General features: G+C 44.9%; 1 protein-coding gene across 1 annotated transcript in view; it reads left to right on the forward strand.

Moving 5' to 3' along the window:
- PLCH2 (phospholipase C eta 2) overlaps positions 1-12236 on the forward strand; it is a 284031-nt gene that overhangs the window by 247956 nt on the left and 23839 nt on the right. Inside the window, exons 12-17 of the mRNA XM_077837140.1 lie at positions 235-327; positions 3702-3802; positions 5117-5214; positions 6096-6278; positions 6767-6874; positions 10046-10170. Coding sequence (XP_077693266.1) covers positions 235-327; positions 3702-3802; positions 5117-5214; positions 6096-6278; positions 6767-6874; positions 10046-10170 — 708 coding nt within the window. The remainder of the gene's footprint in view (positions 1-234; positions 328-3701; positions 3803-5116; positions 5215-6095; positions 6279-6766; positions 6875-10045; positions 10171-12236) is intronic.

Raw genomic sequence — 12236 nt, forward strand, 5'->3', positions numbered from 1 at the left:
ATGGATTGTGACTATACCAGTGGAAAAGAGCAGTTAATAAGATCATGCTGCTGACTTCAAAGGTCTTGCGTTGAACTGGTAGGGGAGATGTTGGTATCAGTCTGAGTTATGCTGAGGTTTTAGGAGGGATTTTTCAAACTTCTGGTTGTATTTCAGTGTGGTTCTCTGCAGCACTGCTGTCCTGTCTGCTATCCTTTCATAGTCTCTCTCTCTCTTGCTCTCTTCTTCCTGTAGAACAAACCTGAGGATGACGTGGAATCTGGAGAAGACTCAAGCACCAACAAACGGTACAGCCGATCGCTGATGGGCAGCTTTTCCAAACGCAAGGTTAGTCTCTCAACAGATAACTTGCACTGGATAGCAGAAGAAGCACTGAGCTCCCAGATCATAAAATCATAGAATATCAGCGTTGGAAGGGACCTCAGGAGGTCATCTAGTCCAATCCCCTGCTCAAAGCAGGACCAACCTCAACTAAATCATCCCAGCCAGGGCTTTGTCAAGACTGACCTTGAAAACCTCAAAGGAAGGAGATTCCACCACCTCCCTAGGTAACGCATTCCAGTGTTTCACCACCCTCCTAGTGAAAAAGTTTTTCCTAATTTCCAACCTAAACCTACCCCACTGCAACTTGAGACCATTACTCCTTGTTCTGTCATCTGCTACCACTGAGAACAGTCTAGATCCATCCTCTTTGGAACCCCCTTTCAGGTCGTTGAAAGCAGCTATGAAATCCCCCATCATTCTTCTCTTCCGCAGACTAAACAATCCCAGTTCCCTCAGCCTCTCCTCATAAGTCATGTGTTCCAGTCCCCTAATCATTTTTGTTGCCCTCCGCTGGATGCTTTCCAATTTTTCCACATCCTTCTTGTAGTGTGGGGCCCAAAACTGGACACAGTACTCCAGATGAGGCCTCACCAATGTCGAATAAAGGGGAACGATCACGTCCCTCCATCTGCTGGCAATGCCCCTACTTATACATCCCAAAATGCCATTAGCCTTCTTGGCAACAAGGGCACACTGTTGACTCATATCCAGCTTCTCGTCCACTATAACCCCTGGGTCCTTTTCTGCAGAACTGCTGCCTAGCCGCTCGGTCCCTAGTCTGTAGCGGTGCATGGGATTCTTCCATCCTAAGTGCAGGACTCTGCACTTGTCCTTGTTGAACCTCATCAGATTTCTTTTGGCCCAATCCTCTAATTTGTCTAGGTCCCTCTGTATCCTATCCCTACCCTCCAGTGTATCTACTACTCCTCCCAGTTTAGTGTCATCTGCAAACTTGCTGGGGGTGCAATCATAGAATCATAGAATATCAAGGTTGGAAGGGACCTCAGGAGGTCATCTAGTCCAACCCCTGCTCAAAGCAGGGCCAATCCCCAATTTTTGCCCCAGATCCCTAAATGGCCCCCTCAAGGATTGAACTCACAACCCTGGGTTTAGCAGGCCAATGCTCAAACCATAATCCACACCATCCTCCAAATCATTAATGAAGATATTGAACAAAACCAGCCCCAGGGCCAACGGTTGGGGCACTCCTCTTGATACTAGCTGCCAACTAGACATGGAGCCATTGATCACTACCCGTTGAGCCCGACAATCTAGCCAGCTTTCTATCCACCTTATAGTCCCTTCATCCAGCCCATACTTCTTTAACTTGCTGGCAAGAATACTGTGGGAGACCAGATCAAAAGCTTTGCTAAAGTCAAGGAATAACTCGTCCGTTGCTTTCCCCCCATCCACAGAGCCAGGTACCTCGTTATAGAAGACAATTAGATTAGTCAGGAATGACTTGCCTTTGGTGAATCCATGCTGACTGTTCCTGATCACTTTCCTTTCCTCTAAGTGCTTCAGAATTGAATCCTTGAGGACCTGCTCCATGATTTTTCCAGGGACTGAGGTGAGGCTGACTGGCCGGTAGTTCCCCGGATCCTCCTCCTTTCCTTTTTTAAAGATGGGCACTACATTAGCCTTTTTTCCAGTCATCCGGGACCTCCCCCGATCACCATGAGTTTTCAAAGGTAATGGCCAATGGCTCTGCAATCGCATCCGCCAACTCCTTTAGCACTCTCGGATGTAGCTCATCCGGCTCCATGAACTTGTGCTCATCCAGCTTTTCTAAATAGTCCCGAACCACTTCTTTCTTCACAGAGGGCTGGTCTCCTCCTCCCCATGCTGTGCTGCCCAGTGCAGTAATCTGGGAGCTGACCTTGTTCGTGAAGACAGAGGCAAAAAAAGCATTGAGCACATTAGCTTTTTCCACATCCTCTGTCACTAGGTTGCCTGCCTCATTCAGTAAGGGGCCCACACTTTCCCTGACTTTCTTTTTGTTGCTAACATATCTGAAGAAACCCTTCTTGTTACTCTTAACATCTCTTGCTAGCTGCAACTCCAGGTGTGATCTGGCCTTCCTGATTTCACTCCTGCATGCCTGAGCAATATTTTTATACTCTTCCATGGTCATTTGTCCAATCTTCCACTTCTTGTAAGCTTCTTTTTTGTGTTTAAGATCAGCAAGGATTTCACTGTTAAGCCAAGCTGGTCGCCTGCCATATTTGCTATTCTTTCTACACATCGGGATGGTTTGTCCCTGTAACCTCAATAAGGATTCTTTAAAATACAGATGTGTGTGTGGAGGGGGGGAAGGGGAGGGGAGAGAGAAGGAAGATATAATACACAGTCTGACAGAGTCCCACTCCAGTGGTCAAGCAGGCAGGATGACCAGTTGCCTTTACTCTTAACAACTTGCTTAAGTTCACATCAAATGCCGACAAACTCAAGCTATCAGATCCAACCTGAAAAGCAGTAAGGTTAATTTAACCTCTTGTAGAGCAGTTTATTGCAATGTGACTTAGAGTAACAGTGGAACAAGAGAATCCTTTTCTCACGCCCTCTCTGATCATAGTAATCATAGTAGCACCAATAATAATTCCCCTTTAGACAGCACCTTTCATACTAGCATCTCTAGTCCCATTATGAAAGGCTCTAACCCCAGGCTGTCTCGTCCATGTGTTCACAGATCAGTTCTGGCGTAGTGCAGTCTCTTGTAGTAAAAGGTTGCCATTTCCCATTCCCTGGAAGAAACATGCTCCTTGAAAGAATGAAGCAGAATTGCATGGGGCAGCGTGGTCAAATGCTTGTCTGATGAGTGTGGCTTTAAAAGCTAGCTGGCCTGGATCAACTCCTGTGCCAAAATTTTCAAGGATGACTAAAACTCTGGGTGCCGAACTTGAGGGGCCTGTTCTTCACAAAATGGGTGCTCAAAATCTGGGCCCCTTTCAAAGTCCCTCAAATTGGGTACCCATAAATCTCTAGTCACTTTTGAAAATCTGGGTCCAGAATAATTTGCCACCATATGCAAATGCGCCACCAACATGGCTCGCTTGCATGTGAATGGTTAACCCCAGACGAGCTGATCCATCCTCTGACAAAGGCTTCCCAAACTTTTATCACCCTTTTCCTTTTCTAGCACCCTCTTAGAATTTTGCAGATATCTGTTTGGTTGTTCCCCTGCACACAACTTTTCAGAACAAATCCTAGGAGGTTTGCTCCACTTTGCTTGTAGCACTCAGGCACACATGACTAAATCTGTTTTTATTTTTCACACACACCACCCTTTAAATGTTTACTTGGTGCCCAAGTGAAACCTAAGACTTTTCTGAACAATGATGCCTGTTTTGTACCGTGGTTTTGTTTCCTTTATGCAGAAAAAAGGAAGCAAATTGAAAAAGGCATCCAGCCTGGAAGAAGGTGAAGATGACCTAGACTATCAAGGAAACTTAGCCAGGGGCGCAGTGCATTATAGCAGGTTGGTAACAAGGAATCCTGGCCATTTAATGCTCTACAGAGGTGTGTACACAAGTGTAGCAGGTTTGGAAGCTATAACCATGTGATTGGAAGCCCATGTAAAGGTAGATCCAAAATGTTTGTGACTCCATCATCAGATTAGTCTCCTGACACGGCTCTTCCTAATTTGTCAGTGGACGACTGAGCCAGACATGTTGTTCAGACCTGGCTTGAGGTTTCACTACTTCGCCCAGCTCTATTGTGAAGATGTCTCTTAAGTTGGTGTAGCATTTTAGCCATGGGAGCCTTCCTGTAGCACAGGGGGTTTCTGGTGAGCGTACGAAGCCCATGGCTGTTTAATTTGTTAAATGGCATTGCACCTAAGAGTCGAAGTGCTGCTTTGATTTTGAAAATCATCCCTTCAAAACACCTGAAGCCAAAGCTTTTTTTATGAGATTATCTGATGGGTTCCAGACTCTGGAAGCAAGAGATCAGATGGAAATCAGGTTGGGAAGCTTAGGAGAGATTCATTGGGGCTACCAGGAGAGCTGACTGGAGGGCAGAAGAGGGTGTGTTGGAAAAAGGCCAGTGGAGTAGCCAGCAGCCTTGTCAGAGAGCTCCAGGATCATAAACCCACTTGGCACACTGTGGTGTTAACCAGAAGCAAATGGAAAGGATCAGGGCACCAAATTCTTTGGTATTTAAAATATACGTCCTTTAAGGACTAGTAAAATCATATCAGTTAGAGGTGAAAAAGACCTTTTAAAGGGCAAGTCCACCGTTCAACCTCCTGTCTAGCAGCACAGAGTATCTGCGACACACCAGATCTTAAAGTATAACTCTTAGTCAGAAGTTCAAGTCTTTTCTTGGCCATTAACATACAAGAAGATGAGGCTCTTTGGCCCAAATTTTAAAACATATTTAGGCATTGCTGTGCTCAGTGTTGTGATGCTTAAGTCTCATCTTCCAAAGGGATTTAGGTGCTCAGGAGCCAACAGCCCATTGACAGTCTTTCTGTGTGCTTCCAGAGCTGGTTTAACCAGAAACCTGTACTTTTACAATGAGTCTTCATGTGGCATCCCTACAATTATGGCATAAGAATGGCCATACTGGATCAGACCAAAGGTCCATCTAGCCCAGTATCCTGTCTTCCGACAGTGGCCAATGCCAGGTGCCCCCGAGGGAATGAATAGAATGGGCATGGCAGCATGCCTTATTGGAAGAGACTCCTCCCTGTATTTCATTACCATGCCAGTTATTTAAAAAACTAACGTTTTATGGGGGAAAAATTGTCTCTTGATCAGTTTATGGAAAACTGTTTGTTTTATTCACCCAGGATGAGCAGACAGAAGAAAACAATGAAGCTTTCCCGGGCGCTCTCTGACCTGGTGAAGTATACAAAGTCTGTTGGGATCCATGATGTTGAAACCGAAAGTAGGTTGAACTAAGTGTCTGCTAAAAACAAACTGCCGTGCATAGAGCTTGAAACTGGCATGGAAGGTTTATGTTCTTTCACTTAATTTTGATGATAAACGCTTTATTCCAAGAGGAATTTGACAGTAGAGCTGCATGCAATAAATCTGTGTCATTTCAAAGTGGCCAGTCATCATTTGTTAAGACTTGGAGTCTGCAATGTGAATCTGGATTTGTGCAGGAACTTCATTAAAGTGGATAAAAATAACCACATGTTGTAGTAACCCGTTGGCTACTGCCAATTGCTAGAAAGGCTGCTACATGCCAGTTCATACTTTAAGAAGCAGGACAATTCTGAAAGGACATTTATGCTACTCCCAACTAGAATTTGTGGTGGTTTGGAGAGGAATCACTACATGAGAAATTTTAATCTTCATTACAAAGCAATAGGAAAATCTCCAGAACTTTGGCTAAGTATATGAAAGTTCAGGGGCTGCTTCAAAACAGTTGATCCTGCAAAATGAAACTGCTTGGAGAGTTTAGCCCTCCTTGTATGTTTTCTGCACCTGATCCTGAGCAGAACCAGAAATTCCAAATGCCACCTGTGGCAGAGAGAAATATTCAGGGATTAGGGGATTTCAACTTTCCTCAAGCCATCCTCAAACCTCAAATATTTGGGTCAAGTTCTGTGTGATGGTTCAGATCACTTATTGTACCTGACCTGGATTTCCCATCACTAACTCTTCCGTGCATGAAGCAAAATGTGATGATGGAAGAGAGAGAAAACCATATCTGATCAGGTTGTGTTTGCAAGAGGATTATTAGTAACGGATGGGATGTTGTTGAAGGGGATTGTTTTTAAGGGGAAGCCATCCCCTTCTAACTTTCTTCTCTCCTTGCAGTCTCTTCCAGTTGGCAGGTCTCATCTTTCAGCGAGACAAAGGCCCACCAGATACTCCAGCAAAAGCCAGCACAATATCTGCGTTTCAACCAACACCAGTTGTCCCGCATCTACCCATCTTCCTATCGCGTAGATTCTAGCAATTACAATCCCCAGCCCTTCTGGAATGCTGGCTGCCAGATGGGTAAGCAAAAAGGACGTGTTGTTTTGTTTTATTTTTGTAACTAGGTGGAAATCTCATGCTTGAATGCGGTCCCAGAATCTATCTTTGAAAGACAGGCTGAACAGAAAGCACCAGCAAAGATCCCTGGGTTACCTAGTCATCCAACTCTCCTGACATCTGGGTCTTTGGTACCTGGGGTATTGTCTGTGTCTCTAGTAGGGTAGGATGCCTTGAGTATTCATATGCCTAGTGGTAACTGGTGGCTGAGACATGGAAAGCAATGCCCTCTTGCCCACTTGCAAGAAACCCTACAGACAGGAGGAAAGACTCTTCTCGGGAGTCTCTGTCCCTGGAGCTGTGCTGTCTTGGGTTTAGGAGGAGAAGAGAGTCCCTTTTCCAACATCTCTGGCTCTCTGTCACCAGAGAACAAAGTTTAAAACATACGTCAGTTTTCTTTCCCGTGAATGTGCTGAACAGACTTAATGTTGTTGCCTCCTTCTTTGCAACAGTTGCATTGAACTATCAGTCAGAGGGGAGAATGCTGCAGCTGAACCGGGCCAAGTTCAATGCCAATGGGAATTGTGGCTATATCCTCAAACCGAAGTGCATGTGTCAAGGTAAGGAAAAGCCAGCCAGTAGGGACTGCAGAGGGAGAGGAAGGCTCCTGTGGGTGGGAATGGTACTTTACAAGGGAAAGATGTGTGGTGCTGCTATGCATTGTGGGATAGGCCAGCAAGCGATGGGAATGGAAGCAGTAGAGTGAATAACTCATTATGTTTGGGCGTGACTTTTCCAGCAGTTTCCAAAGTTGTTCGAGTAGTAGGGGAGTGTACGTGTACAGCTGCTGGGCGCTTTCCTCCAGCTTTTCCTTCTCCCTTTGAAACTTCAGGCCTTATCCTGCTCTTACGCTGGCGTGAGTACCGTTGACATCAGTGAAGTTGTTCCTGAATTACACGGGTGTAAGTGAGAGCAGGTTTGGCCCAATATCCCCAAGTGTCTCTGAATGCATTGGGATGGAATAATTTTCCCCTAATACATGTATCATAGACTTATTCGTTAGTACTTCTTGAAAGTAGAGACTGCAAGTACTGTCACATGGGCTGTGTGTAACTGTAGGCCCATGATACGTCATCTAAGGTAGTCACAGATAAATGAAAGCTAAATGAGGCCCATATCTCCCCACACACGAGAAAGACTCATCCTCTCTACAGCTTCCATATTTCGATTGGCTGGAGTTGTGGCAGTTTCCCCCTGAATGGAGTTTGGATTGTATTGCTCCAGGTATGGTGCCTTAGTATACATGACTGCAGCAAGGAACCTACGAACTACACACTAACCACTGCTTGCATCCAAAGTGATAGAGGGATTGGGATCAGTATATAAAATATCTGTTTCCTGGATCTCTATAAGTCTTTCACACATAAGGCACCATCTTCTTCCCTTCAGCCCAGCCAAGTCAGGCAAGAATTCACAAACTCCCACAGCATTAAGTGCTGTCCCGTCCTTTCTCTTTAAGGAAGACGGAATCCCAGTTTAGAGCATCAGCTGACAGGTAAATGTAAGTTTGGCAGGCTCTTTAGCCTCTAGGGGTGACCAATTGCTCTCCCTCTAAATCCACAAAACACAGCATGGGGAACCAAATGTTATCCTGCTGGGGAGATGCCATAGTAAATAAAGCTGGAATAGCACTGACAGGTATCCAAAGTGGTACAGGGATTGGGACCCAGCCCTCACAGGAGACACGTTTCTTGGTCCTGCTGCATGTGGGTTTATATAACTGTTTGTCATAATAATCATCAGACTTTGGGTGGGGTTTTCAAAACTACTTGAGTGATGTAGGAGCCACAAGTCCTATTGAAAGTCAGCAGGACCTGGGTTTCTAAGTCACAGAGGGAATGTCTACACCAGCTGACTCAGGCTTGTGGGTCTTGGGCAAAGGGGCTGTTTAATTGCAGTGTAGACATTCGGGCTCAGGCTAGAGCCCAGGCTCTAGGACCCTGCGAGGTGGGACGGTCCCAGGGTTCCGGCTGCAGCCCAAGCCAGAATGTCTACACTGCAATTAAACAGCCCAGTAGCCCGAGCCTGCGTCTGCTGGTATGGTCCAGCCATGGGTATCTAATTGCAGTGTAGACACACCGTTAGACATCTTGAAATTTACACCCCTTGTCAATTATATTTTGGAATTTTAGGGGAGGGGGGCTTTGTTTGTTGAGTTTTTTTTGTGCAGTTCTCACCACTGCAGTCTTATCATCACTGTGGTGTTCATTACCACTTCCTAAGGGAATGCCATGGTAACCTTATCTACTTGCAAAAGCAGACATGCAAAAATTATACAGCAATTGCCATTATAGGCACTCAGAAGTTACCAGGGGTGCACGTTTATTAAGTCTAGTTTAATTAAATCAGTTACACTAATGTGTTTCAGAGCGGTAGCCGCGTTAGTCTGTATCAGCAGAAACAACGAGGAGTCCTTGTGGCACGTTACAGACTAACACATTTATTTGGGCATAAGCTTTCGTGGGCTAGAACCCACTTCATCGGGTTCAAGCCCACAAAAGCTTATGCCCAAATAAATTTGTTAGTCTCTAAGGTGTCACAAGGACTCCTCGTTGTTTTTACTAATGTGCTTGTGGTTAGAACAACTCTTAAGCAGAGCCTTGTGCGTGTGGAATGTTTTATGGGAGTGCATAGGTCTGTGCAGGTGTGTTCCTCCTTTAGGCCTTACACTACTACACTGTATGGGCTGCGTAATGAACATCTCCCGTGAAGGCACCCAGCTGTTAAGGATCTATGTGTTTGTTTCAGGCTCTGCTGAAGCAGATTTGTCCCTGAGAAAGATGAAACCCTCATTTTTATTGGGTTGATTTCTCATTTAATTCGTCATTTTGTCTCTGTCTGTAACCCTTTATCTAGAATCCTGCATATTTCTAATAATGTGGCCTTGAGCAAAGTATTTTAATACTACCTTAGTGTTTGAGGTGTCATATGTAAACAACTCCCACTTTTCTTCATTGATTTGATATCTGCCCAACCCTGGACTTTTAAATAAATTGAATTTACTATCCTATCTTCTCTATTGCAATGTCCCATCTCCTCCCACTGCTCTACAACAGTACAGTCCATTACTATCCCATGCCTGATCTGGTCTTCAGATGCTCTTTTAACTTCAGATAACAGCTGACTGATGGTTTCTTTCTGTTCTAGTATAAGTCAGGTAGAGCACTTACTAGCATCCTAAGTCGAGAGTTTCAGTGTGTTATGAATTATTTCACCTCAGCAAAGTTCCAGTGTTTATGATCTAAAAGCGATTGGTGCTGGTTCCAAAGCCATAAAATTCAGGTCTGGATTTTGAAATCCACCACACACAATTATGGGGTGTTCAGATCCAAGTTTCGGTTTGGCCCCACCTCTCAGTGCCACCAGATCAGTAACCTACTACCTGGTGATTAATTTGGTAACATGCAATATTTGCAACTAAAGCTTTTTCCAATTGCCTTTGTAAGCAATTAACTTGTCCTTGGTGCTCGCTATGCTGAAAAGTATCCAGAATGCTGTACCAGTGTGTTATCTGCTTGTAAAGATGTTAATGACTATGGTGCATTTTTGGATGTTTGTACCTATAAGTGCTTGAGGGGACTGGGTGGGGCACCTTCCTAAGTATAGTTTGTAACAACTGATTGTAGAGTCAAATAAGTAGGGAAAAGAGAGAGGAAGAGCTCGAGGAAAATGTCACCATCCCTAAAATAGCACCAGACCTCCTTTATGTTCTGCGGATTCTTGCCCCACAGGTGTCTTTAACCCAAATTCTGAAGACCCGCTTCCCAATCAATTGAAGAAGCAGCTGGTGTTGAGGATAATCAGCGGGCAACAGCTACCGAAGCCCCGGGACTCCATGCTGGGAGACAGAGGAGAGGTGGGAATGCTGAACGAGGGATGAGGCTCTCCTATCCGAGAGTGTCTGTCTCTCTGGGAGCTGGTCTGGACAAGGCCTTAACTTCCTGCATTTGTTTCTGTGGGGAAACACTGAGCTTCACTTGGAATATATCATGCAGCTCATTAGCTTCAAAGAGCACCAGGTGCCTTTCCTCCCTTAAGCATTGTGGAGCTAGTCCATTTTGCCTTATTCTCATACAGTGCCTCTAGGATGTGTAGGAAAACCCAAGATGCTTGATTACTGTGATGGGTCCCTATTCACTGCAGTGCTCTTAAACTCCAAAACAGAGCCAGCAAAACCCTGCGTCCCCTAAACGTGCACAAAACTGCTGAGCTCGTCAGCAAGACAAATGAAGCTACTTGAGGGTCCCTCTTGTCCTCTGCCTGTGTGAGTGCTTGTTCTTTGAAAGCCTCTGGCAACTCTAATTGAAGCAAAATCAGCCAGTCCGTAATGAGCAAAAAATTTAGCCTCTTGACAGTGTTGGGGCTTTTTATTTCTTCTGCTGTTCTGTATCGAATGCTTGTGGAGTATGGCCAGTGTGCCTATATTAATTAAACATTAGTTTTCAGAAATGTGAAGACCGAGCAACTAGCTCCTAATAAAACTTCCCCTCGAGCCTTTAGCCCATTAGAACTAGAACCGAACCTCTGAGTGGTTCTGAAATGCTTGGATTTGTCACGAATACTTTGAAATACTCTTTCCCTGAATGCTTAGTGTTGAGAGATGTATCAGTCTGGAATGGCTGTCATAATCCAAATGAAGATTCTGGCCAGAAGCAGCAGGATGGTATGCGGTTGAATTGCTGGATAGTCCCCTTAGAGATACAGATTTCAGTCCTAGTTTTTCCACAAACTCACTGTTGGGCAAGTCACATAACCTCCCTGTGCCCCAGGTCCCCGTCTGTGAAACTGGGATAATAGTCTCCCTTTTCCCCACCTTTTGTCTGTCTTGTGTGCAGAGAGTGAAAGCTCTTTGGGATAGGGACTGTCTCTGCATCTCTGCAGCGCCTAGCACAATGGGGCCTTGATCTCAGGTGCAGCCTCTAGGTGCTCCTGTAATACAAACAATATTTATTGGTGGGGTGGAAGGAGCTGCTAATATTGAAAGATTAATGGGCTATGGGCTCCACATAGAAAAAAATGAGTCAACATCTTCCTTTCACTTCCCTTTTTTATTGCCAAGGGCACTTAGGCTGTGCACAGGTTGTCTTCTCCTCAGAATGTTCATCTCCTTTCTCTCCTGCCTGTCTATTTATTCCCCACCCTCAAGTGAGGCAAACCTCACTTTTTGACATCACAGTTAATTCTCTGGAGGGGTTTGTGATGTCACAAGCAGAGGGTGGTGACAAATGGGTCCTTTTGGCAGGAATAGTTCACTAATAAAGTTTTTTAAAAACAAAACAGGGGAAAGGTTGAGGGTGGGAAAAAGCAGAAAATAACTGAGTGGGGGTTGCCCCAAAACTCTGGATTCCAACAACCATGATGGTCTGTATATCTGGTAGAAACTTGGTAATTCCATCCCATGGGAAATTACAATATTTCAGCATTTGTTTTTGTCCCAAATCAGGATGAAAAATCTACCTTGGAATTTTTTTTCACAAAATGAAATAGGCAACTTCTTATAGAATAGAAAAGTCAAAACAATAAAGTTGAAATGAAATGTTTGGATACGTGCCCTACATGACTTAGAAACACCATTGACCCATGTGCCCTAAAGTCCCTCAGGCCTGACCTACACTAAAAAGTTCGGTTGACCTACCTACATTGCTCCGGGCATGGAAAAACACTCACCCCTGACCAATGTAGTTAAGCCCACCTAACTTCGCTGTGTAGACAGTGCTGGGTCAGTGGAAGAATTCTTCCGTCGACCTAGCTACTGTCTCTCAAGGAGGTAGATTAACTGCAGGGATGGGAGAACCCCTCCCGTTGGCAGAGATAGTGTCTCCACTGACATGCTGCAGCTGCGCTGCTGTAGAATTTCAAGTGTAGACAATCCCTTAGCTGCTTTTGGAAACCCCACCCTTTATTTTATTGGCCGTGTGGTAC

The sequence above is a fragment of the Eretmochelys imbricata genome, chromosome 18 (assembly GCF_965152235.1).
Source record: "Eretmochelys imbricata isolate rEreImb1 chromosome 18, rEreImb1.hap1, whole genome shotgun sequence".
Lineage (NCBI taxonomy): Eukaryota > Metazoa > Chordata > Testudines > Cheloniidae > Eretmochelys > Eretmochelys imbricata.